We start from the raw sequence: 25,266 nt of genomic DNA on the forward strand, positions 1-25,266 counted from the left end.
AAACATGGGTGCAGACTGAAGTTGGTGACTGTGTATCTCATGACTACATGCAGTGTATTATTCATAGATCATTTACTAACACATTTACAATTGAACAAATTGAATTAAGTATTTGTTTATTCAGGGCTTTTAAGGTTTATATTCGTTTATAGAGAAAAGATGTAAGGTATAAAACATTACAGGGATTGGTGTGAAAATAAATGTATGGTATAATCTAAACCAAGAACTGAATGTGACGATTAAAGAAACAAATGACTTCCGAATGCATGCACTATACAATCCAAAGTCCAACCAAAGTGTCTCATCACTGTGCAATAAAGACTTGATGTAATCAGATGCAAGACCAAAGAAGTACTTGGTTAATAATCCTCAGTGTAAATAAGAGCTAAAAACTCTTTGTAAACAAGACTGTTTTATTAAGTACACCTTAAATCAAATATTACTACATGTGAACCCACGTCTTTGCAGAACCCGAGCACATTTAATAATAACCAAGAAGTTATTCTAAAGTTCACAGCAATTCTCGTTCCCCTTGGACTAGGAACCTTTATTTGGCTTGACATCGATTTTACCCGAGCAGTTGAACTTGTGACGCCGCGCTGTCAAATACAGGAAGTTAAGAATGTGAAGTATAATGCGGCATCTCCTCTCATTGATCTCATTTCCTCATTTTTTATTTTTGTTTACGCAACCTACAGCCACAAGTACCTGCCCGTGTTGGGTGTATGCTTTGTAAGGTGAGTGTTACCGTCGTCTTACTCTGTTTTTCTCCGCCTGAATCTCTGCAAACACAACTCTACAGCTAGCAGAGCAAGCTAGCGAGCTAATAGCTGCTGGATCAGGCTCACCGTCGGCTTGTTGCTGTGCTCGGTAACAGTTAATATGAAGTAGTTGTAGGCTACATGTTAAGTTACAGAGCCACAGACGACACCATGTGTGCTTAACTCACGAAGTCATAATTTACACAAAAAAACAGCTAAGTCAGCTTGTGTGTTGTGGTTCCTCTCAGGGTTTTAGCTCAGTTTGCACAGACTTCACCGGCTTAACGACAACAGTCAACGTTGCGAAATTTACATTATCCTGTACACAGTGGTAGCGACACAATGCAGAAGCAGGAGCAAACATGCATCTGATAGTACTGAAGTATATAAAAAGCGCAGATTGAACTTCTTACTGAGTTTTTGACCGGCTGTTGACGTTAAATTTAAAACATTTATAGCCTCATAAAACTTGAATGTTATGGTGGAGCAACTTGACACTGTAGTATGTTGTTGGGCCACCATGACATGAACCTATTGCTCATATGTCATTGCATTAATAAATTCGAAATTCTTTATACGGATTATTTGTCCATCACTTTCTGCTGTATCAATGAGTGTATAAGAAACACTGATCAGGATCTTGGACTGCCTTAGTTGTGCCCTAGTACACTAAATAAGCTGGTGAATATGTGTAAATATTAGTTTTGTGCTATTGTTTAATTTTGAGCACCGTCAATGGGATTTTCCTCCAGTATGATAAAACACTATTAAAAGGTAGTATTATAATAACCACCACTGTATGAATTAGGTGTACACCGATTCCAAAGCCTCAGCCAGGCCTCTACCATAAACAACACATTTACCATTTTTCCAAATTCTGGTATGTCTGTACCTTCCTGCAGGGATTAATAGGTATACTTTTTTTGTAATGTAGTAACATAACGTCAGGGATAACTTTGGGACTTAAAGCTGTATCAGTCGCCTGCCATGAATAAATAAATAAATGCAGCTGTTATCGGAAACCCTAAATCTTGACATTGACAAAGCAGCTGTGGGTTGGTCATGTCATTGGCAATATCTGATCCACAGAATAAGGTCAGCATTTGGTAGGGATGTACGATCCATGTTTTTTTCAGTTCCGATCCAGTTCCAGTACCTGAATTTGAATATCTGCTGATACCGAGTACCAACCGGATACCAGTGTTTAATTCATAAGCTGTATGTCTCACTGTGTGGATAGGGATAATTATTTTACGTGTAAAGCAGGCTTGACTTAAACATTTGTTTCCTTACCTTGTAAAACATAATGCAACAATAAATACATATATATACATTCACTGAATTGTTATTTTTAAATTAAAATATTCAATAAACATGTAGAAACTTTAATTAACATGAATTACAAGTTAAGATACAAACACATTTAGTGCAAATAAGCATATAGACAAAAACATGAAATATAATTGAATAGAGCAGCTCAATATCAGCATTGGATTAATGTTTCCCTACTATTTAGGAACATACTGATCTAGCATAGCATATCAGATCAGTGCATTTCAAGTATAGATCCAACTTTGCCCTAATAAACATCAGCTGTACTAGTGTGTTTGTTTGTGTGTGTGTTTATCCCTGCAGTTAGAGCTTAATGATTCTCTCTAGATCTGTCATGCTACAGTTTGTGATGTACTTGTCTTCATTCTGCAGGCACACGGCATGCTAACCAAACTGCCTTTGGAACAAAGGAAATCCAGACACAAGTTACACTAATGCTAATGATTAGGTAAAGCATACATGTTTTTGATGATGCAAGGCTGACATTGACGTAAGCTGGAAGAAATCTAAAAGGTCGTTTATCTGGTTTGTGTTTCTTCAGCTTTCTCTTTGTATCTGTTACAGTCCCAGGATGGCCTCAGGAATGCAAGAGAAACAGTACACACCATCCCTGCTCAGTTTTTTCGTTTATAACCCAACATTTGGACCCCGGGAAGGAGAGGTGAGGTTGATTCCCAGATATACACATACTTTACAGTTTGACCAGTTTTGTTTTTTTTTAACTCTGGTTATTAGGAACTTGTCAAAAGTGTAATTTTTGTTTTCTTCAGGAAGAGAAGAAGATTTTGTTTTACCACCCAAGTGATGTGGAGAAGAATGAGAAGATCCGAAATGTGGGCCTTTGTGAAGCCATTGTACAGTTCACCAGGTAAAGAGTTCAGTACTGTAGGCTTGGCATTAATTTAAAAGTGTCCAATGTGAGTTATGTGGCGCATTTGACATGCTGTTTTAAAGCAAACGAGAAGGAGGGTGTCCTTTCTTTGAACCCGAAGTATAACAGAACAGGGAAATGTTGCAATAAGTTGTGATATAAAACACTGATAAGTAACCACTATCTGTGAAAGCAGAAAGGATCGGACTGCACATCTTGTATCTCCTTTCTTTTCACGGTCATGTCTTCTGTCTTCCAGAACGTTCTGTCCAACAAAACCAGCCAAGTCCCTGCACACACAGAAGAACCGGCAGTTTTTCTTCGAGCCCGAGGACAATTTCTGGATAGTCATGGTATTTTTAAAAGCTTACATATACTTCTCTTGTTTAATATTTGCTCTGTTTTTTTGACTGTTGAATTTCTTTTGGATGTTATTAAGCTTTCCTTCTCTAATCCTGCTGTTTGTATTTCAAATTCTTTCCTCAGGTGGTTCGAAACCCAATGATTGAGAAACCAAACAAAGATGGTAAACCTCCCACGGTAGAATATCAGGAAGAGGAAATACTTGTAAGTGCTGAGTGATGCTCAACATCTGTATTTCTTTCACTAAATATTGTCAGTTTAAACTTTACCTCACCTTACCCTCTTGCCTCTGTAGGACACTGTTTATGGTGCAGTGGTAAGGCAGTGCTACAGTATGTACAAGGTGAGTGTGTACCCAGTATATGTATTTTAGACACTGTCAGAAGTCCTTCTCTTCTAAAAACCATATAATAACACCCCTATACTACCAGTTTATGGCCTTTTATAATACAAAAAGAATAATTTTGTAACAGTGATTATTTTGCTTGTGCTTTAGCTCTTCAATGGCACATTTGGCAGAGCGATGGAAGCCGGTGGAGTGGAGCTGCTCATTCAGAAGCTTGAAAAGTTCTTCTACAGGGTAAAAAGCTCTCCATTTGAAAGCATGATTGATTATAACCGGACAGTGTGCACATAAATGTTTTATTAAAAAGTCACTAGAGCCTGAAAAGCCGTGTTTTCACAAGGTCTTGCCTCCAGGGATGATACTCGTTGTACATACAGTGTGTCTTTGTAAAGAGTCATGTGACTGTGTGAAAAGATGTTTGCAGTCATGCCTGATTTCTTCATAATTGTCTGTCTTTATTAGCTGTCTCAACCTTCATGCCACAGTCAGCTTGCTGGAACGATAAACACATATGCACAAGTATAAAAAATTAATTTCTAATTAGGGAATACCCATCTTAAGTTAACACGGGCTTCCCTCTCCTCCATGTAACCCAAAGACTGAGACAAAGAGAGAGATGGCGGTGGTGTGCCTATCAGAGGTTGAATGTCAGGATGATGCAAGCGTCTCCACACAGCATCAGTCAGAGTTTCTTATTCCTCTGTCTTTATTGCTCTGTAAGCAAGCACTTGTAGGCAGGTAAACTAACCCCTTTCACCTTCCCTTCTCCTGTGTCTCTGGGCTGTCTCCTGTTATTTCTGTGTGGGTGTGTTCATTCTGGGGTTTTCAGTATCTGCAGACTCTCCATCTTCAATCCTGCGACCTGCTGGACGTGTTTGGAGGCATCAGCTTCTTCCCACTGGACAAGATGACCTACCTTAAGATCCAGTCGTTCGTCAACAGAGTGGAGGAGAGCCTCAGTCTGATCAAATACACAGCCTTCCTGTATAACGACCAGCTCATCTGGTACAGACTTGAAACTTTTTTGTAAATTGTGTTTTATTCCCCCAGCTATTGATACTGATATTGAATTTGGAAGCCCTCTTGAACACACCACCTGCAGAAATAACACTTTTACCGACAAAATCAGCTCTTTACAAATCAAAAATGCTTGCTGCACACATAACATTAGCATCCTGAGTGTCTGGATCCCCCAGTTTCCCAATTTTTCCCACTGATGGCTGTTGCCTATATCCACTTTTGTCTTCTTAAGGCTCAGTTTTTCAGTTCAGCAGCTTATAAAAAATTAGTTCTAGGTTCTTTAACTTATTGGTAGTGCCTCTCTCCAGCACACAGCAGCTTTTAGCCATTTTTTTGTTGTTTGCTAGCAGACAGAAGTTGCTAGGAAACACCTTCACACAATACAAAGTTAGCAGAGATGATTTGTAAGGTGGGCGGCACTTAATGGCACTGTCTCTATCCTTGGTAAACAGAGGTGGGTCCTGTAATCCTCTTTGCGGTTAACATGCTCACTGAAATGTCACTTTCGCTCTGGGAACAGTGGCGCAGTGTGTAAGCACGGGGGATTACATGATTTGTAATGAAATTACTCGAGAGCAGTGTGATCTTTCATTGTCAACAGGCAAACAGAAGAGCTGTTTAATTATTGTCTAAATTAAATAGCATTGCTCTGGAGTATTCATAGCAGCACAATTTAATTAATTAATATAGCACCCGGCCCCTGATGCAAATTCAACTGGAAGCACACTGAAAATACTGTCAACAGCCACATATTATTTGGATCTTGGCAGGGCGCGTTGTAAAGGTTGTAATTTAGTCCCTGCGGTTTCGTCTGCAGGAGCGGACTGGAGCAAGATGACATGAGGATCCTGTACAAGTACCTGACCACTTCGCTGTTCCCCAGGCACTCTGAACCAGAGGTGAGGAGGTGGGAGTGCACATGGGGTTAGGATAAAACTGTGGAATCTGATCCTGTTTTTGTTTCACTCAATCAGTATATATACATGCAGCATTAGTCCACCACAAATTCATTGGTTTTGCAGATAGTGAGCTTGAGGTGATTGTTGTTGAACATGTTCACTGGAAATTATTCACTGAAATCATACATGTCAATGTAGTGAGAACTTCTATTTTGCCAGAAAATACACTTAATACCTTTTATCAAATTCCTTCAAAGTCTTCACTACATACAGTATATTATGTGTTCTGGACAGATATAATTGCAAAGCACAACTTGACCGCTGCACAGAGGCACACAACCCTGAGGTGGTAATTCTTTTATGATGACAGCACCATCTTAGCACTGATAGTGTGCTCCCGATACTATGCTCCTGCATGATTACGAAGAATGTAATGTGAGCTGATGTTTTTTTTTTTATGTTAATGATCCAGACAGTATGGGGTTTCATTTGAGCCAACAATTTGAACTGCGCTTGTGTTGTCTTGTTGCACCCTGTGTCAGTGTCAGTTGACTGTTTTGCATGTCGTAATGATGTGACGTAACAATTATATTAATTTGAGTAAATGAAATATTATTATTTTGTACACTATCACTATTATTTTGATAAATGTCTGACTTATAAATATAAACATTCTTCTTCATCAGGGAGGAGCTTAGTATTTGGAGCACACACAATTGGTGCTAAGATGGCCGTGTAAGAAAAAATAAATGCATACAGTGGTTTTCAGTGACATCAGTTTGGCACAAATGGTGCCTCATAAGACAGAAATTAATAGACGACTGTCCTGTATACGAGCTGTGAATGTTGCTTGCAAAGCTGTGTCGAACATTTTCCACTAACCCACTCTTTTCTCCTCATAGCTGGCTGGCAGGGACTCTCCACTGAGGCCAGAGGTCGCAGGGAATCTGTTGCACTATGGGAGGTAAGTCCCCGATCACATGTACCTGTATCTGTATCTGTGTTCGTCTGCAGAGGGTCCCGTAAAAACAAGAGTGGGATTTTGTTGAGATGTCTGTCAGTGGAATAATGTCTTCAATGTAAAAGGTGTCCAACATTACACATCAACAGGCGTACTGTTTACATCCACGTGCATGTGTGTGCACCAGCGTCTTGTGGTCTCGACCCACTGACGGTAATGAGCTGTGCTTGCAGTCAACCAAATTATTTAAGGAGGCAACTCCCTTGGCTAGCACTTTGTATTTAAATAAGAGAGCAGGGGGTAGAGTTTCACTGCACGCTCGGGGAAAGAAAATAAAGTCTACTTTCTATTCAGTTTCAGTGTACATATGTAACCAGAGACAGTTTGCTCAAGTGTTTTCCGTCTGACAAAACTTGTGTGTGAATGCTGCTTCAAGTCATTTGTCCCTGAAGGTGAAGTGGAGCTGTTGCAGTAGTCCAAGGCTGACTCCTGGTGACCTATAAGTATAAGGTCTGATTGAATGACACTCGAGAATATAAAGAATATTAAATGAAGGACAGCAAAATTGTTAGAACTACGTTGAAGTAAAATAGGTTACAGATGCACTTGGAGAGAGTTGGAGAAACACATGTAACACAAAGACAGGCCTCAGTGCTCATGGTTTATAATATGTGGCATCCTTGGAGTCTTGTGTATAAACAGTATAACAGTGAGTCCTTTGTTCAGTTTGGATCTGTCATGAAGGGATACATGGTGAAGAGGAATGAATCTTTTAGTTCTTTTATAATCAGTATGATATGGTCTGGTTCAGTCTTTTCAACACTTTTGTCCAAGATATCTTGACGACTACTGGCTGTGTTGCTGTGTATTTGGTACAAATATTCAGGAAAGCTGATGATTCATACCCGTTTTGGTAACCCGCTGACCTTACATCTAGTGCCACCATCAGGCCAAACCTTCCCCCATGAGCAACACTTAGATTTGTCTTATGACGCCATAATGAATACCACAAATCCTCGCTTCCAATGCTTTTTGCTGGAGATGTACAGGATCCACTTTGAATGAATCTTGAGCTGAAATGTCAATTAATTAATTAATTTTTACAGCATTACCGGCAATCTCTCCTAAATTTGTTTTGTAAATAGTCTCTCAGGTAGGCTTGCAGTTTTGACTTTTTGGACTGTTCATGCTCTCCTCTGTTTTCTCCAGGTTTCTTACAGGACCTACTAACCTTAAAGACCCTGAGGCCAAATTCAGATTTCCAAAAATATTTGTCAGCACAGACGATGGCTATGAGGAGCTGCACCTGATCGTTTATAAGGTAGAGTAAACATGATCTGCTATTTTTGTGACAGTCCATAAAGGAGTTTTTTAATGTATTAAAATAGGGGGGAGTTGTTATTCATTTTTATAATCTGTGACTGGAGGATTTGTTTATGAACAGCAGATTTAGGATGAAATATTCCACTGCTCTATCACACGATATGGATTTTTTGGGATTAGACAGCTGAATTTTAAAATGATGAAGTTTGCCCACGATGCTTATCATCATGTTAATGTGATTTCTAACCTGTGTGACCTTGATACTGCATTTAACCTGCACCCATCTGCTCTTTTCCAGGCGATGAGCGCTGCAGCGTGTTTTATGATCAGTGGTAAGTGTGCACCCAGTCACCCACCTGCCCACTGAATAAAAAGAGTCAACTTTCATTTCCCTTTTCCTGGTTAATTTATTCTGGTGCCGTTTTACTGCTCATATAAAGCTAAAATGTCCCTTTCTCTTCAGATGTCCCATAATGTCCGTCTCATCTCTTTTCTAGCCTCTGTGGAGCTGACGAGGGACTTCTGTGAACAGCTGGACGGCTTGGTGGGCCCTCAGCTCACTTTGTTGGCATCAGACATCTGTGAACAGTTCACCATTAACCGCAGGATATCAGGGTCAGTTGACCGCTTAATTAACAATATTTCTAATTGCTGCCAACAATTTAATTACAGCAACAACTCATGCATATATTCATTATTAAATACTTTTCCCCTCATAAACCATTTAAAGTGAAATATACGACATTTTGATGAAATTATTCCTGCCATAGGCAGAACGTGTTTTGGCAACAAAGCCAAAAAATTTACCGTTTAAAAAAAAAAAGGAAAAAGAAGAACGAAACTTTGGTGACATTTTAACTGCCAGCTTATTAAAAATTCTCATATTTCAAACTAAATTCTTCAGTTTGACTTTCTTGACTAAATTATCAGTGCATTAATTGAAAGAAAAAATAGTTGGTTGTAGCCCTACTGTAGACTTATTTGTTCATCAGTTATTTATGTTAGTACTGCATCATAAATAGTCAAAAACTGTTTCCAGAACATTCTCAGAATTAGAGAGAATGTAGCATAAGGGCACGAGATGATTTTAATGAAATGCAGTCCCATGATTAGCCATGTTGTTGTCATCAGTTTGTATTAACTCTGCCTGGCTGCCAGCGTTAGATGAGACTCTAATACCACTGGATATCGTCAGGGCACTACTTAGGGGTAACTCAAGCAGAGTAGCTGTAAAGACTGGCATCCTGGCCCGCTCTCCTTTAACCCCAGCAGTTAGCTTCAGATTCGTCCGTGCCTGTAATCCAAGACTGGACTCCCTGGCACGGGCAATTTGATGGGCCCCTTTTTTAATCACCCAAGTGAAGAATCCACTGAATAAATGATGGCGTCCCAAATTCCTCTGCTGGCGTTCAGGCCTGTGTCCTGATTTGGCCTGTTGGAACTGTAAATAATTAGACGACGCAGAGATAAAATCAGTTGTATGGCCTGTTTGAATACCTACACGCACTCTTCCAGAGATGCTATTACAGTACTGTTGTCAGGTAAGCTGTGGTAATAACTGTATCCTCAGTTGACCTTAACGTGGGTGGACAATGGAGTGGGCTTAATTAAAATGCACAAGTGGCTTTTTGGTGGATGTTATCATCCAAAGTGATTTGGCCTTCCTGTATCATCTATTAATAATGTATGTTTACTGAATGGCTTGCCACAGAGACACCCAAACTCTTTGACTGGACATCGTTAGTCTCCTACTGATGTATACAAGGGCTATAGTGTTAAAACAAATTAGCAAGATATGTCTTCCCTCCATATCAGCTCAAATAAAAGCTGAGGGCAGCACCTCTAACAACCAAACAATGTCACCTTGAAAATGAAGTAGCACCCTTTCAAAAAGATGCACATCATAGACTTGTCCTTGTTTTTCACAAGCAGGGGGTCATACAGCTTTAACATTTTGTGTCCATTCAGGCCTGAGAAGGAGCCGCAGTTTAAGTTCATCTACTTCAACCACATGAACCTGGCGGAGAAGAGCACCATCCACATGAGGAAGACTGCCAGTGTTTGCCTCACCTCTGTCCACCCCGACCTCATGAAGATCCTGGGAGACATCAACTGTGACTTCGCCAGGTGAGGCAGGGAAAGGCTGTGGCTGTGTTTATCTTGAAGGCCTCCACACATTTGTTCAAAAGTTTTTCCTAAATATATCGCAACATTATTTTCAGGCCTTATTGCTCCCAGCCCTAGCAGGTTGAATTCCTTTTACACAAACCCTTCAGGAATAACTCGTAGATACAATGAGAAAAGCATCCAAAGCCAAGTATCCTTGATACTAAGCATCCCACTCTCTCCCGAAAAGGCTGAACTTGTGGAATATGTGGGCGTGCTGATACACATTCCTTGCAGCATCAACACTGGGTCCCAGCTAATTTGGATTTCTGCTGAGGGGTTTTAAAAAAACCAAATCAAAAATTTACTACAAAAATCCCCCCACGTCAATGATTTAGTGGAGCTACACTGAGTTTCCCGGAGACATTTAGCCTCATCAGGGATTTTCATCTCATTCTCCCTCTCCCAACTCTGCCTGACATGATTTGTTGAACTAGCTGTGTCATTTTCATAGATAATGTGATGTCTGTGGGAACTTTGTAAACTCACTCAGTTTAGATGCAGTCATGAGACTGTAGTCATGTGAAAGTCCCATTTCCAGACTGTGGGACATAAAGTGGCATCTACATTCATAGCTTTGATGCTGGTATCAATATCAGTTCCTCTTTTTGCGCAGATGTTGTACAGATGTTCTTTCCTTGTCTGCATACTCAAAACATACACACTGTTATCTGTGCAATTTAGATATTGAAATGTAGGTAATTTCTTGCGGATTTCTGTTGTGTTTTAATGAGAAATGCATTCACTTCTGACTCAACCCTTGAGAAATATTCAATTATAGGACATTTTTTCATATATATATATATATATATATATATATATATATATTATATATATTATATATATTATATATATATATATGAGGTTTTTGAGTCAGTGTAGCTAAATACATTATCTTGGAAGCACAGTTCCCCTCAGATACAAAGCTGTAAGATAACCTTCTGTAAATGTGATAGTTTCCTTCACTTGACTTTGTATTTGTCTCCCAGGGTGGATGAAGATGAAGAAATCATCGTAAAAGCTATGACAGATTACTGGGTAGTTGGAAAGAAGTCAGACCAGAGAGAACTGTACGTGATCCTGAATCAGAAGAACGCCAATCTGATCGAAGTAAACGGTAAGTCTCCACCAATTGGCAATGACTAAATCTGTGTCAGTCATCGGTACTCCAACCTTAATACCCTTTTCTCTTTTCTCCCTTACAGAGGAGGTCAAGAGGCTTTGTGCAACACAATTCAACAACATTTTCTTCTTGGACTGATGCAGCAGACAGACAGAGACTGTTCCACCACACTAAAAACTGTCAGCGTTGCAGGGTATCATGACAGCATCAGCGTAATGCAATAATTGCATTGTAAAATAAGAAAAAAATAAAAAGCTCTCTCACTAAGTTTTTTTTATTTTTTATTTAACCTATAAAAATTGTAATTTTCTCTTGTAATTACATGTAAATCCAGATTTTTACTGTACATGTACTTTATTTTCCGTCTTTCTTTGTACATACTTGTAGGGTTTTGTTCACTGGACATATTGATTTCTTTGAAATTCCAACTTCTTCATGTTTTTTTTTTTGTTTTGTTGTTTTTAATGACCACATCATGATAGTGTCTCAAATTAATTTAAAAACTGACATGCACAGAACAGTTTACTCCAGGTTCCTTTGATGATCAGTGATGGTTTTAAAATAAGATGTCATTATGTCAAAACTATTGTGGTTTGTAAACAACTACGCTAACTTTAAATAAATTAAGAAGTCATTTTGCGTAGTGTAATTTTTCTACTTGTTGTTGAAGATGCACACTAAGCGGATGTTTTCCTTCCTTCCAAATAACAGCATCGTGTTTATCTGAATATTATGGGGCCCATTTTCCAATCACGAGAATAAACTTTAATTTTAATTTTAGATGAACATGTCGTCATGGAATTTGACCCTGGAACATGGAGGAGATTACACGTTTATTGTTTCAGGGACCTGATGGAATAACTTTGTGAGAAATGTGAAATGAAAGCTCCTTATAGTAGCTTTCTTATGAAAAATCTACAAATGCAAAATGTAAATCTGGAGGACAAAAACAAATGGTACATATTTCTTAGAAGAAATGTTAAACAGAAATTGAGACTTATTGGCCTATATTAAGCAGACTGCAAGATGAATATATATATATATATTTACTGTGACATATATCGAGAAAAACGTGTGTTAATATTGTATATCGAATGAAAAACATGACAAAACACGAGTAACAGTAAATTGATACACTTGCACTTCACACTACAGACCAATAGATGGCGTGAAATCATGCAATTGTAACCATCGAAAAAACCTGAAGAAGAAGAAGAACCAATCAGAGCGCACCGTTCCTGTCTGGTTTGCAGCCAATCAGCGTCACCGTAGATTCATTTCAAAAAGTCACCCGCCATGATTGTTGTGTTTTTCAGGCTCAACTGAGTCCGTCCGTTGTGTAGCAAGTTTTTTTTACTGGACGGCCCGAAGAGGAAGTTTGTTTTTATACGTGTTTTTTAAAAAGAGAGTACGGTAAGATGGCTGTGTAATTATACATTTTCCAAAATAGTTGTAAACCTTTGGTTGCTAAATGAACCGTTACGGTGGCTCGTGGCTTCCTCTTGTTTCAGGATCAATATTTAGCTAGTTGAGTTGGTGGCTAACGTGTTAACATACAGCTTGCACCAATCTAGTTTCTCGCAGTTTTCACGGACTTAAACATTAGCAAGCTAACTTAACTTGGTTACGGTAAGTGGTCGAAGTGAAATTGTTTTAGGCTTTGATAAGTTAGCTAAACTTGACGTTAGATATTTGAACCACTGCCTTTAAGCTGTCGTTAGCTTCGGTGTTGTGTAACGTGAAATGGTTCAGGAAAGTTGTTTCTTTATACACACAGAAGGTTATAACGTGTGCTGACTCACACAATGGCCCACTTTCGCCACTTAATGCCATGTTGTTTGGTTTGGTTGATATAACGTTAACATTAGAGTATTACGTATTTCTTAAAAAAACCTTTAATCCGTCAACGTTAGCGTCAAACTTTTAGGTTTGAGTCAAACCTCCCAGGACGTAAACAACAAAGCAAAAAAGAAATACAATTGTGTATAGTTCACATATTTGACATAGCGTTTGTCGTGTCTGCTAATTTTATTTATTTTGATAGGAAGCTGCTTGTTTCATATATATTTTGATTTGCCATCAATGTTTTGAATTTTGTTGACTACAAAAAGTATAAAGCGAATGACATGACAATAAAAGTCTGTTAAAGCCTTTTGTTTCATTTTTTAAATCGAATTCCTATACAGTCACCAGATACAAGAGCTGTAATGGTTTACCACAGTACAAAATAGGTATCATTATGTTATCTAAAACCCCTTTCCAAAATGAGTACCTCCATTATTGTGTAAGTTTCATGGTGGCTAGCACATCTAATATGATGTGTTTCGATACCTCTGATAACTGTCTCAGGCAGTGTGCTTATAATACATCATCTGTTCCTCTTCCTATTGACTGCAGATACCTGAACATGGAGTCTCGATTTTCTCACCTGCGCCAGAGGGACACCAGTGTGTCTATGCTGAGGGTAAAATTGTCCCGTAGAAGGTCTCAGTCCCAGAAGGAGAACCGAGAGCGAGCCGTGAACACACGCAGGCATCTAGACAAGCTCCCAGAGCTGGAAATCTCTTCCCTGGATGCCTCCATTGCGATGGCCAACATGTCGACCATTCATGAGAAGACGATGAACAGTACAAAACTTGATAAAAGTAAGGCTTTATTCGCCATCACTGCTAAAACTGTGCCACCCTTTTTTCATGCCCATAATTCTAGCTAATTTGTGACTCACCACACACCCTTTCCTCCACAGAAATGGCCTTAGAAGAGAGGATGAAACAGCTTGAGCGCTGGAAAGAGCGTAAGACTCTTGAGAAGGAGAAGGAAAGGAGAGAGAAGGAGCGTAAAGGGATTTTCAAGACTGGCGTGTATCATCCGAAGGACACTCTTATCATTGTCCCAGCTGCCTCAACCAGAGCTAAGGAGGTGAAAGATGACTCGCACGTAGACTAGTATTTACTTTCAATATCTTCCCCAAATGTAGGACTCCAATGATCAACATGCAATATTTGCTTGTCTTCCAGACAAAAGTGAACACAGCTCCACCCCAGAGTACCAGAGTCACTCGTTCAATGAAACAGCAAGTGCAGAGGGTACTACTTTCTCTAAAATATCTTTCTCACATGTTCTCATATTAATTTCCATAACGCTAAAAGCTAACATGTGCTTTGTTTCTTTTGCTAAAATTTCTACAGCCTCTCAAGATTCAGGATCCAAATACTGCAGCAAAGAAAGGTAAATTTAAGTGAACGTGCCTTTACTTAAGCAGACTGTGGTGCTTTTTAGATCTGACCTCTGACTCCTCCTGTAGCTCAACCTGCTGTGGAAAGATCAACTAGGAGCCGGGCAGCCCCTGTCAAGCCTGCTCCTGCACCTGCTCCAGCAAAGCAGACCAAGACCAAAGTTTGTGCAGGTAACAAAATAAGAATCGAAATCCTCACACATAACTGTACCTTCCGACCAGCTATCGTGTTGGTTTCACCCTATTGTGTTCCCTTATTTGCATCTCAGTCTGTGTCTCTGTGTCATGTCTTCCTGGTGTAGTGGAGCCTGTCGTAAGACCTTTGTCCACCAGATCAGCCAACAGGCTTCCTGTTACAGCAGCTCCTGTAGTGAAGGACAAACCTAAGGACAAGCCTGCAGGTACACACAGAGCAATGGCCATATTTGAAGCAGTTTATTATCATTATTATTATTATTATTATTGTTGTTGTTATTATTATCATTATTATTATTATCTTTATTATTGTTATTTGCTGTAAAAGCGCTGGAGATTCAGAACTAAACGGGGAGAGACACTTTTGTTTGAAACTACTTGTAATATTTTTAAATTCTTTCCCCTCAGATGTAAGACCTACAAGAAGCAGAGCATTTGTCAACACTATGGCCCCCCCTTCTGACGAAGAAAAGAACTGTGAAGGTATCGTTAAATGTAAAAATATCAAATATCCATTTTGTTTTCCCTGCATGGACTTTTTAAATTTCTGACACAATGTTTTTGTTGATAACCTTTCCTTTTGATATACAGAAACTGACAACAACTTTGTCCAGCCTGCTGTCCCAAAGGTGAGCATCTCTGGGAATTCTACACACGACGTTGTTGTTGTTGTTGTTTTGATTAATGATTAATTAATTTGTTTCTGTCTTGCGTAGGAGCCTGAGCTGGATCCTGTTGAAGCGCTGACCTCCTTTGCTCCCCAGGGTTTTGTTTTCCAGGCTCCCACTGGCTTGTCATCCTTCAGGTTTGAACCTCTCACTCCCCGCTCCGCAGATGCCTTCTTAACACCAAGGTCTGTCTGTTTTCTATCTTGTTTGTTTTATAGTCATTGTTGAAGATATTTAAAACACTTTAAAGCTTTTGTATTATTGCACGTAAGCCCTATTATGTAAATAGTAAATATTAAACCCATGCTAAAGATTTTTGTCTTTGACACCTCTAAGAAATGTAGTTAAAACTTGCAATGTTTTCTTTCCTTTATGCCATTTTGTTACTCTATGCGACTTTAGCCCCACCTTCTGTATTCCTGCGGCCCCTGCGTTTGACACTGACCCTCAGGCTGAGACAAGCGAGCCCTCTCCGCCTAAGTCCCCCCGCCGCTCTCCTCCTCCCACAGTGGCTCCTCCGACTCCTGGCAGCCCCCTGGAATCAAAGCATGACGTACCATACTTTAGGTGACATACCTAACTTTTGCTGCATTTCTTGTTCTGATTTTGCAAAGTCAATGTTTTTAAATCATTTTCTTATTTGTATATTATTCAGATTGGAAATTGCCAATGAGACAGACAGACTGATGAGTCTTTGTGTCGTCTGGGAGTCTAAAGTGGAGGATGAGTCCATCCCAGAAGAGAGTGAGTTTATCTTCTCACCATCCTGAATATGTAGCCATGTTTTAAATTTAGTGCTGTAAAAGGTCGTGATCTTAATTCGGGAAACATGACCACATCCATTTAACAAATTAGTGTAAATCGATGTCATTCTTGCTCTTGTCTGTTCAGTGAGAGACCGTATGCGTACAGCAGTCGGCCAAGCGAGGCTGTTGATGAAGGAGCGCTTCAAGCAGTTCAGCGGTCTGGTGGACGACTGCGAGCTGGGCCGAGGGGAGAAGATCACCACCTGCACTGACCTGCAGGGATTCTGGGACATGGTTTATTACCAGGCGAGTGCCTCATAAGAAGAGAGGGACATCACTTTGTTTCAGAAACCAACCACACAAGGAAGAAGAAAGATTAATATTTTTTCTGCTTTTTTGCCATCTTTCAGGTAGAGGATGTCAACAAGAAGTTTGATGCTCTGAAGGAAGCAGAGAGTCGTGGCTGGGTAGAGGAGCACAAACCACTGCCGCGACAGAGGAAAGTAGTGAAGGTGAGAATGGTGATAAAAGGAAAAATAATAATACAAAAAAAAAACTGTCCATCCTGGGGCCCTTCTTTATACTCTATAAACTTTATTGTGTGTGTGTGTGTGTGTAAGTGTGTGTAAGTGTGTAAGTGAGGTCTCTATTTCTGAGTTAAAATAACAGTTGACCAAATTATTCCTGTCCTGTCCTTTCCCAGAAACCATCAGCTGCACCCACCAAGCCAACAGGAACCAAAACGGCAGCAAAGTCTCGCCTGGCTGCAGCCAAAGCAGCCATGAAAGCCAGACAGCAGGCAGCGGAGGCAGAGAAAACCGAAACGGATGCTGGTACTGATAAGGACGACACCAGCCACAACTCTCAGGAACCACAACCCCAGGCAGAACCCCAACCGACTGACTCAGTGGTCTTTGATGGAGGCTTCTTCCAGGTGGAGAGTCCAGCCAAAACATCAGGTGAGAGAAAAAAACTTGATTTTCATTCATCCTGCTGCCTGATCTATACGATTTAGTCTTAAAGGTGTTTTGTATGTGTTGATATCTGTAGGTACAGTGAGGAGATCCAGCCGTCTGAGTGCCGCCGTGCTGCCTCAGGCCTCTCCCTGCTCCAACTACCTCTCTCCCAGAAGAGTAACTCGACGATCCCTAGCACTGGCACTGACTCCTGTTAACGCCGCTGCCGCCTCTCCTGCTCAGCCCACCCAAACTCCTGCCCAACTCCGCCTTACCCTCAACCAGACCCCGGCGCAAGCGCCAAAGTCTCAGCATGGCACTCCTCAGTCATCCCAGAAGAGAAAGGACACTGTAAATGTCTCTCTTTGTTTTTCACCTGTGAAGGAAGTGCTTTCAGACAACACCCAGCCTGAGGGAAGCCCTGCACAACAGTCAGAAACGGCTCCTGAACTGAGCATAGCAACACCTGTACATTCACTTCCATCAATTTCTGTAGTTGAGGAGCAAGATGAAGCAGCTGAAGTTGTCGATATTGACCTCCCTCTCTCTCCAAGACTTTCCCCCTCTCCGTGCAAAGTACCTCTTCCGGTCTCCCAGGCCCCTGAGCTGTCAGCGTGTCTGAGTTTCACGTTGTCACCCTGCGTGACTCCGAGTCAGCCTCCAATCTCGTCCCCTCCCGCTGTGCAGGGCCCAGTGCAGACCCAGGAGTCTGTGTGTCACACTCCAGACAGCTCAGTTGTCGAGGTAAACGCATTTTCAGGTTCACTGTACTGAAAAATCTCAGCCTCATAGGATGCCCTTTTAATAAAACCTCTAATCCAATCTTGCTATACAACAAAGTTATTCTCTTGTCATTTCAGGAACTTCCTGGGTTGGACTTTGAGCGTTACCTCCAGCCTTCACAGAGCTGCAGCTTGTCACCCATGGGGGAGCCAGTTGCCATGGAGACCCTCTCACCTATGGCAGTGGATGTCGAAATGGAGAGTCCCAGAAGTCAATCTGAAGACCTGCTTACTCAGCAAGAAGCAGGTATGATTGATGCCCATAGGTACCGTTCATGCACGCACAATGTGTACGCCTGGGTTTCATAGCTCAGCACTAATGCATCCGGTCGGAGTTGGGATTTGTTTTAAATGAGCAAAACTAAAATTCATACTGAAGGAATTGCAGTAAAAGTTGCGAAAGCAAGATTATTTTGGCTTCGTTCTTTTTTTTTATTTTAAAGAAAATGTTGTACTTGCCTGGTTATAAGGGAGTTACCACACTGTATTCTTCTGGCACAGGTTTATTTTGAACAAAGTGCACACTTGTATGTCTTAACTCACTGTTCTGCTCACTTCTCACTGTCATCACAGCACTGCCACCGGTGTCTTCAGTGTTAACTCCTCAGTCACCACAGGTCAAAGTTTTTCCCTTTTTTTTCTCTTTTCTTTTTTAAATTATTTTTTACTTCCAAATATTCACTTTTAATCCACACTGAATAATCAATTAAATTAGCTTTTATTTCTTCTTGTATTTCTTTATTGTGGCTTTATTATTGCTGAATATTCTTTCTGTATTTCTCAGGCCCAGACAGCAGACTCTGCCCTGCTTCTCTTCACCCCGGACCTGAAGGACCGGATACGCCAGTCTGTCTGTCCAAGTGACCTCATGGTCTTCACCCCTCCTCTCTAATGTACAAAAAATATATTTTCTTTTACATTTATAACTTTGACATATTTACTACTATTAACTCTTTTTGGTGAAAAAAAGTATCTTTGTGATTCTGACTTTTATTTTTAGATCAATGGAAAATAGTTTTGTCTGCAGTTTGATCTTATTAAAGTTTTAGTTACTACAAGGAAATGGTCAGTACTCTTTATTCACATCTGAAGGCACAAATGTACTCGGTGCTTTTATTACTATTGCTATTGACACAGTATGAGATTTTACTGTATTCAAAACCTGGATAAGCAATGTACATGATATGATAACACTTAATTTTCCTTACCATGAAACTGGTACCACTGTATTTGAAAGCATTTTGTTAATTTTTTATACTGTTTGGATAGTTGAGGTACAGAGCAATTGGCTTCATCCTGTGTTCGTTACTGCATCATCATTCTACCTGTAACACAATACAGCACAACATTAACCACTATACATGTCTAATGGCACAATCGTGTGCGGAGCTGATATTAAAAGCTACATGGAGGGAGAGTGATGGGTGCCATCTGGTGGCTGTGTTTATGACTAAGGAGTGTGGCTTGAATTCTTGATGCAAACAAGTTGAAATACAGTAACATTAAGCCAATAATTCTGCTTAGACTTTATCTGTGTCAACTAGTGAACTAAACAACTCTTGTACTTGGTTAAATCTCATGACTGGTATAAACTCATACATAGACTGAGCCATTGACTATATAATGTTGCCTTAAGTGTGCTACCTGGCTCTTTATTGGTTCTTGACCAGAGCAATGCATCTCTTGGTCTCCAGGTGGAGCTTTTCTTTCATATTTCTGGACACTAACTGGTAATGTTCAAAAGCTGGGAAGAAAAAATGGTTGAAGAATTGATGGATGGTCTTAATCCAAAGGCCCAGTTCATGGTCTTGGACCTCCATTCCTCTTGATTGCACCCCATGTCCTTCACCTCTAGGTTCTTCTGTTTGTTCTACAGGAAATGTGAGATGTGTGTTTATAATATTAGAAAGTATTTTTGAAGATTAAAGCCAAAAACTAAACTAGTAAATTACCAAGAAAACAAACCTGCAGACTGAGGTTCCTCATTGCCTTTAGTCTTGACATCTTGTGGACCCTCCATGTCCTGGGCGTTGGATAATTCTGCTGTGTCACTTGATTTCTCTATCTATGATAAGATGTAATTACATGATTATAAAGATTGCAGAATATTTCAGCATTATCAACAGGGGTGGGACAACACTAATATCAATATTGAATATTTTTTTAATCTTTTCACATAAAGATGAGTGATTTCTCAACAGATAGTCATAACTTGTGTTGGCTGTGAAAAATTGTAAATGCAATTCATTGGAGCTGCCACCAGGATAGAAAAAAACCCTGTAAATTGTTTTCTTGTGCAGAATTCTCAGCTTTACCTAGTAGTATAAGTATAAAAGTCACAGTTTGCTGGAATGACTACATTCTTTACATAGCGTGGTAAGGTGTGCAGAAGGCATCAGTGACTCGAGAAAGAATCTGACCGACTGGGAAGGGCTGTTTGTAGTCTGCAAGATTTTCTCGCTGGCCTCCCCCTCAGGTAGATCCTTGGGGCTGAACAGTGACTGGCCCTCCTCCTGGCCTACAGAAACCTGCTGACACTTCACCTCAGCGGAGCCCAGGAGTGCCTCAAAAAACTCCAGGAATGTGATCTGCAGCAGAAGGTGTGGGACAAGGACAATGACACAGAATGTTAATCTGTAAAGGACAATGAGACATAACGAATGAGTCTGTAGACACTAGAGGTGGACCTCCAAATCCAGACAGGAGGACAGGTTGCTGGGGTCACGGCTCTCTGCTGTGATGATCTCCATTAATTTCAATGTGGTCAGGTTATTGTCCAGCAGATGGAGATCCTAGCAGAGAGAAAAACAGTCGACCACTAATGCAAACTGAATGTTAGTAGAAGTTCCTTGTATTTATAACCATACAATACATTTAATTCTTTAATCGAGTCATTCACAATTGGCCAACCCTCTGGCTTTTTCTGTAGTAACAAGCAACAGGATTTGCATCCTTTTCCTATGGTTAGTTGGGAACAATAATGCAGCAGTTAAAAAATATGGTTATCTTAATGCTGCAGTGTGTTGCACCTTAAACAGCCACAGCAGGTGCCGGCAGGTCATGCTTTGATCATCTCTGGCGGCCACACTGACTTCGCAGTAGGTCTGATAGATTTCCCAGCTCTTCTTCAAATAGTTCACAGCCACCACAGCACAGTCTGGCTGCTTAAACAGGAAGTCTGGATCAACAAAGTCATAGTCAACAAACACAGCTATTACAGTAGGTTCACTGTAATAGGTTCACAGTAGACGGACAAGGAACCTGCACACTGATGTTCTTCTCATCATTATTTTGCTAAATAATGCTTAAATATCTGGTTATGCTGCCATATTTTCCACATTTGAGGCTTCTGATGCTGTAAATTTTCAGTTTGCAGGTTCATTTGACATCTAATACGTGTGTACACATGAGCCTTTAACATTACAGTGTTAGCACCTTTTACATTCTTAGCATTAGGAAGGATGTTGTCTGTCATCAGTTTGGAAAAGCAGGCAGCCAGAAGGTTATTTTGTGACCTGTGAAAAGAGAAGTAATGTTTCTTCACCAAGGCTAAAAAAAAAGTTTATACTAAGTTGTGTCCTTACATTGGTAGTTTTTTTGTGTCCCCATGTTGCTTTTTGAGCAAAAGCCTTGAGCTATCACCAATAGAGCACATTTATAGTTTGAAAAATATCTGACCTCTTCAGCTCTGTTCAAACTGGAAAATATTTAATAGAAGTACTCTAGCGCTACAATGAAGCACTAGAGCCATTAGCTGTTATGCCTTTGAAACGATATGCTAGCATGGCTAGAAACTTGGCTGTTTTTCTTAGATTCTTCATCAAGAGTTACAAGTGTTTCATCTAATGTTGAAGATCTATTAGGAGTCATCCCTTACACCATGTCCTTATGGTAAATGTGGTAGGCCACAACCACAAGATAGCTGAGGAACCTATGAAGAAGTATAGTGGCAAATGGAGAGTGGATCTCAGCTGTAGTGACATCCTCTGAGACACACAGAGAGAAAAACATTAAGCAGTGTCCAAAACTACTGTAATTATAATGCCATTGATGTCCTATCCTGTGTCTGTGTAGGTTCTCACCTCTGATAAAACGGTCAATCTGTGTCAGAGTGATGTCTTGATGGTGGATCTTACAGTCTTTGAGCAGGCGCCAGAACTGCAGGCGTGTCAGCAAGGAGGTGTTATTTGGGGAGCGCGACCGGCCAAGTCTGCTGTAAAAACTGTAGATGGACCTCAGCTCTGTGCCATGCATCATTACCGCAAACTCCACCTGTTACACATGAGCATCAGGATCCACATTGAAAATAAGGATGTGGGGAAAAGATTTTATAGTGACGCAGGACCTGACCTTTGTGCGCTCGGTGCCTCGCTCTCTCTCAGGGATTATATCCAGCAGATATTCAATGCTCAGAGCCATGTCTGTTGAGATAGATGAATCACTGCCTGACAGAGAAAGTGCACCTGTAACAAGACACAAAACTGTGAGCCAGTGTACCAGCATACTGTAACACTATTAATGATCTCCTTCATGTGAATTTTGAAAATACTGTAGGTGTTTACCACATGGAGGGATGGGAGCTCCATTTCCTCTCAGATTGTGTGTCATCATCTGATCATCCACAAGCTCTCCTACCTTAAAATAGAATTTTCTTTAACATATACAGTATGTGTATCATAGGTGTGTTACTGAATTTGAGTGAGTCAAACAAGTGGCAAAAAAGTAAGTTCTGAGTACATTTTGATGCAAAATGCACATACAGTACGACACTCTCTTTGGAAAACTTGTTGGATGCTTGATTAACAGCTGGATATGTTGATATAAATAGTCTGTAAGAAGTCTAAGATAATACTACATATAAGTGTGCATGGTTTCATACCTGAACTCCATTTTGCCACAATCCAACATACTGCTGTCCCAGTATGAGCCACCTCATCGTGCCCTCTCCATGTCTCTGGTTGTTCTTCCACTCACCAGAGTAAAGGTTACCAGAGGGGTAGCTGTTAAGACACATATGTCACCTTTAGGCATTTCAAATTGAAGCCTAATCTCAGGCTACAGATTAGCCGTGCACTCCATACATACCGTCTCTCTCCCCTTCCCTCTCTGCTGTTCTTCACCCAGTCTCCTTTGTACCAAGATGTCTTATCCTGATTGTAATACACTGTGCCCTGAAACAAAGACAATCAATTTAAAGAAATCTTTTTAAAAAAGACTGTACCTTAATTATGAATTGGTAGATCATACCTTTCCGTGCCTCTTGCCCCGATCCCACTGCCCTGTGTAGTATACACCAGTTTTTGCACATTTGTAGGTTCCAGTCCCATGTTGTATACCATTGTACACTTCACCCTCATAGGAACTGCCATCTGGCCAGGTGTAGGTGCCCTGGCCCATGGGGATGTTGCACACAAATTCTCCCTGTTAGATAAGAATATACTTCAAGATTTTGTTTGCATTTATTGTTAAACTATTTTATTATATTCCAATTTTTTTTTTTACCTATTCTATTTGAATATGTATGTATACAGTGGCATGTTTAGAATGGTTTATGTACACATGGTGTTTTAAATTTTATTAAGCACAAATTCCTTAATAAAATTTAAGTTATTTTCATTATTGTGCCCTACCTCATATTTCATTCCGCCAGTCTGTGTGAAGACACCGTGTCCATCCATAAATCCCTTGGAAAACATCCCCTTCAGTGAAACAAAGCAGTGACTTAATGATATAGTTTTGTTAATTCTTACTGCAAATGAAATTTGTATTTTTGTCTTGGTAATACACAAGAGTACGATAAATTAATGTATTTAAAGGAAAACAATAGAAATACAATTTCAAGCAGTTTTAAAGGTGCGATACGTAAGAATTGGCCACTTGTTGAATTCATACTCAGCAAATATAGGGCAACATAATAGAGTAATGACTAACTGCTGCCAATTTTAGCTGCCGTTAGCTAGTTAGCTCAGTTAGCCGTGCAGCTAGTGGCCAGGGCTGGAAGCTCAGAACACCAAGGAAGTGTTAGTGTTTACAGGGCTAGCTGGTTAGCATGCTACAATACACAGACCTAATAATGTCAATACTGTCATTCCTCCACATTCTGTTGATATTTTTAGTGAAGTCGTCAATGTATTGACTGATATTCTTACATATTGCCCCTTTAAATAAATTGAAAAAGAAAATAATATTCTTACCGATTGAAATATTTCTAAATTTTTTTTGTTTTTTTTAAAATTGACAATTGTTTGCCTAATGTTCTACAATAGGCTAAAATATACATAAAGTAAGTATTAACTGTAGGCTGCTGAAAAATCAAAGATAGTCTTTCCCCCATGGCATCAAAATATGACGTCATTCGCACCGTACCTTGTACATATGGCCTCCTTCAAAACAGGCGACTCCTTCTCCATGAAACAGACCTTCACATGTCCCCCCTTCGTATCTGTAAATGCGACACTACAATTTACACTTTCAGCTACAGCCAGTTTAACGTAAGGATGCTCTAAAAATAATTATGTAATGAATGTTATTGGTGTGTATTTACCTCTGCACAACTAAGCTAAAAAGTGTTGGAAGTTTATAAATGTCTTCACTCTCGGGCTGCTCATCACTGACAGGACGGCTTTGGTTCTCTACCACATCCGCTGAATGTGCCTTCAAACTGACAGAGATGCTCACTAACTTTCTTTTTTGTTTCCCCCCCGCTGTCTGTGGTAATTCTGCGTTTCCGCACGTTTGCTCGGTGTCCTGTTTGTCGTTTTGTATCGTGTTTTTTTCCTTTTCTTCCCCCTGTCTCATTCTGCGCTTTATGTAGGCTATCTGTCGTTCAAGCAAGGAATCTCTCCATGGTAACAGTCTCTGTGGTAACGAACGCTTCCACCTACGGCAACCTTCATCAGTCAAAAGAGCTAATGTGCTACTTTTGACACTTTAGGTAAATTGGGCTGCTAATGCTTCATACTTTAAGGTTTAAAATGCAGGACTTTTACTTGTAGTGGGGTATAATCACAGTGTGGTATTAGATACTTCCTCCACCACTGGATTTAACCATACATATGTTGTTTATTACCAGAGGTAGAAGTACTCAGACCTTGTACTTCAGTAAAAGTAGCAATACAACAGTACAACAGTAAACAAGTATTAGCATCAAAATATACTTAAAGTACCAAAAGTAAAAGTACTCATTGTGCATTACCATTTATTGATGCATAAATGTCTCCATCACTTGAATGTTGAATCTGGTTAAAGTGATTCAGCTTCTTTCTATTGTTTATCTGCTGGGCAGCTTTTGAAATTCCCCTCAGGTCAATAAGGTTTTCAATCTGTAATATCACATCATAATTTATTTTTTGATTATATTTTGTATAATCAAACTATATCTGCAAAATAAGTAGTAACTCAAGTGGTTAAATCAATGTAGAGGAGTAGAAAGTGCAATATTTCCCTCTGAAATGTAGTGTAGGAGTAATAAGTAGCAGAAAATGGAAGTACTCAGGTAAAATATTTGAGTAAAGGTACT

The 25,266-nt window shown here is 40.0% G+C and overlaps 3 protein-coding genes across 4 annotated transcripts; 2 read left to right on the plus strand and 1 right to left on the minus strand.

Annotated features, from left to right (window-relative positions):
• Window positions 1-607: 607 nt before the first annotated feature.
• ccz1 (CCZ1 homolog, vacuolar protein trafficking and biogenesis associated) lies at window positions 608-11,799 on the plus strand. 2 transcript variants are annotated; one of them, XM_073490394.1, is made up of 17 exons: window positions 697-737; window positions 2,466-2,541; window positions 2,658-2,754; window positions 2,864-2,961; window positions 3,224-3,317; window positions 3,451-3,531; window positions 3,623-3,670; window positions 3,824-3,907; window positions 4,503-4,678; window positions 5,511-5,592; window positions 6,495-6,556; window positions 7,763-7,874; window positions 8,175-8,208; window positions 8,374-8,491; window positions 9,845-10,003; window positions 11,032-11,159; window positions 11,248-11,799. In XM_073490394.1, the coding sequence occupies exons 2-17, from the start codon at window positions 2,528-2,530 to the stop codon at window positions 11,301-11,303; spliced, it is 1,443 nt and encodes a 480-aa protein (XP_073346495.1). In that variant the 5' UTR covers window positions 697-737; window positions 2,466-2,527; the 3' UTR covers window positions 11,304-11,799. The 2 variants fall into 2 exon arrangements, with proteins under 2 accessions (XP_073346496.1, XP_073346495.1); XM_073490395.1 differs by lacking the exon at window positions 2,466-2,541 and having other exon boundaries at window positions 608-737; window positions 11,248-11,383.
• A 658-nt stretch (window positions 11,800-12,457) lies between these two features.
• Window positions 12,458-18,810, plus strand: dlgap5 (discs, large (Drosophila) homolog-associated protein 5). The gene is made up of 19 exons (XM_073490297.1): window positions 12,458-12,578; window positions 13,563-13,810; window positions 13,912-14,084; window positions 14,183-14,251; window positions 14,354-14,393; window positions 14,470-14,571; window positions 14,703-14,801; window positions 15,004-15,078; window positions 15,187-15,224; window positions 15,312-15,448; window positions 15,666-15,830; window positions 15,919-16,007; window positions 16,155-16,315; window positions 16,420-16,521; window positions 16,713-16,968; window positions 17,060-17,709; window positions 17,826-17,994; window positions 18,321-18,364; window positions 18,532-18,810. Exons 2-19 carry the CDS (start codon window positions 13,573-13,575, stop codon window positions 18,637-18,639), a joined length of 2,715 nt encoding a protein of 904 aa, XP_073346398.1. The 5' UTR covers window positions 12,458-12,578; window positions 13,563-13,572; the 3' UTR covers window positions 18,640-18,810.
• Window positions 18,718-24,561, minus strand: rsph10b (radial spoke head 10 homolog B). The gene is made up of 16 exons (XM_073490298.1): window positions 24,292-24,561; window positions 24,114-24,189; window positions 23,378-23,446; window positions 22,995-23,168; window positions 22,833-22,918; window positions 22,627-22,747; window positions 22,310-22,382; window positions 22,098-22,210; window positions 21,830-22,019; window positions 21,625-21,733; window positions 21,183-21,262; window positions 20,777-20,925; window positions 20,435-20,539; window positions 20,168-20,335; window positions 19,713-19,812; window positions 18,718-19,617 (listed from the first exon to the last, which is right to left on the minus strand). The coding sequence occupies exons 1-16, from the start codon at window positions 24,543-24,545 to the stop codon at window positions 19,400-19,402; spliced, it is 2,085 nt and encodes a 694-aa protein (XP_073346399.1). The 5' UTR covers window positions 24,546-24,561; the 3' UTR covers window positions 18,718-19,399.
• Window positions 24,562-25,266: the final 705 nt, after the last annotated feature.

The sequence above is a fragment of the Pagrus major genome, chromosome 20 (assembly GCF_040436345.1).
Source record: "Pagrus major chromosome 20, Pma_NU_1.0".
Lineage (NCBI taxonomy): Eukaryota > Metazoa > Chordata > Actinopteri > Spariformes > Sparidae > Pagrus > Pagrus major.

Excerpts from the sequence above, each read along its gene's own strand:
- ccz1 (XM_073490394.1), top strand. Across the intron at positions 2,962-3,223 it reads GCCATTGTACAGTTCACCAG|AACGTTCTGTCCAACAAAAC; the intron begins GTAAAGAGTTCA and ends TCTGTCTTCCAG. Across the intron at positions 6,557-7,762 it reads AATCTGTTGCACTATGGGAG|GTTTCTTACAGGACCTACTA; the intron begins GTAAGTCCCCGA and ends TGTTTTCTCCAG.
- dlgap5 (XM_073490297.1), top strand. The coding sequence starts at position 13,573 with ATGGAGTCTCGATTTTCTCACCTGCGCCAGAGGGACACCAGTGTGTCT. Across the intron at positions 14,085-14,182 it reads CCTCAACCAGAGCTAAGGAG|ACAAAAGTGAACACAGCTCC; the intron begins GTGAAAGATGAC and ends CTTGTCTTCCAG. Across the intron at positions 16,522-16,712 it reads GACAGAGGAAAGTAGTGAAG|AAACCATCAGCTGCACCCAC; the intron begins GTGAGAATGGTG and ends GTCCTTTCCCAG.
- rsph10b (XM_073490298.1), bottom strand. The coding sequence starts at position 24,545 with ATGAGACAGGGGGAAGAAAAGGAAAAAAACACGATACAAAACGACAAA. Across the intron at positions 23,447-24,113 it reads AAGGAGGCCATATGTACAAG|GGGATGTTTTCCAAGGGATT; the intron begins GTACGGTGCGAA and ends GTTTCACTGAAG. Across the intron at positions 23,169-23,377 it reads CTGGCGGAATGAAATATGAG|GGAGAATTTGTGTGCAACAT; the intron begins GTAGGGCACAAT and ends CTTATCTAACAG.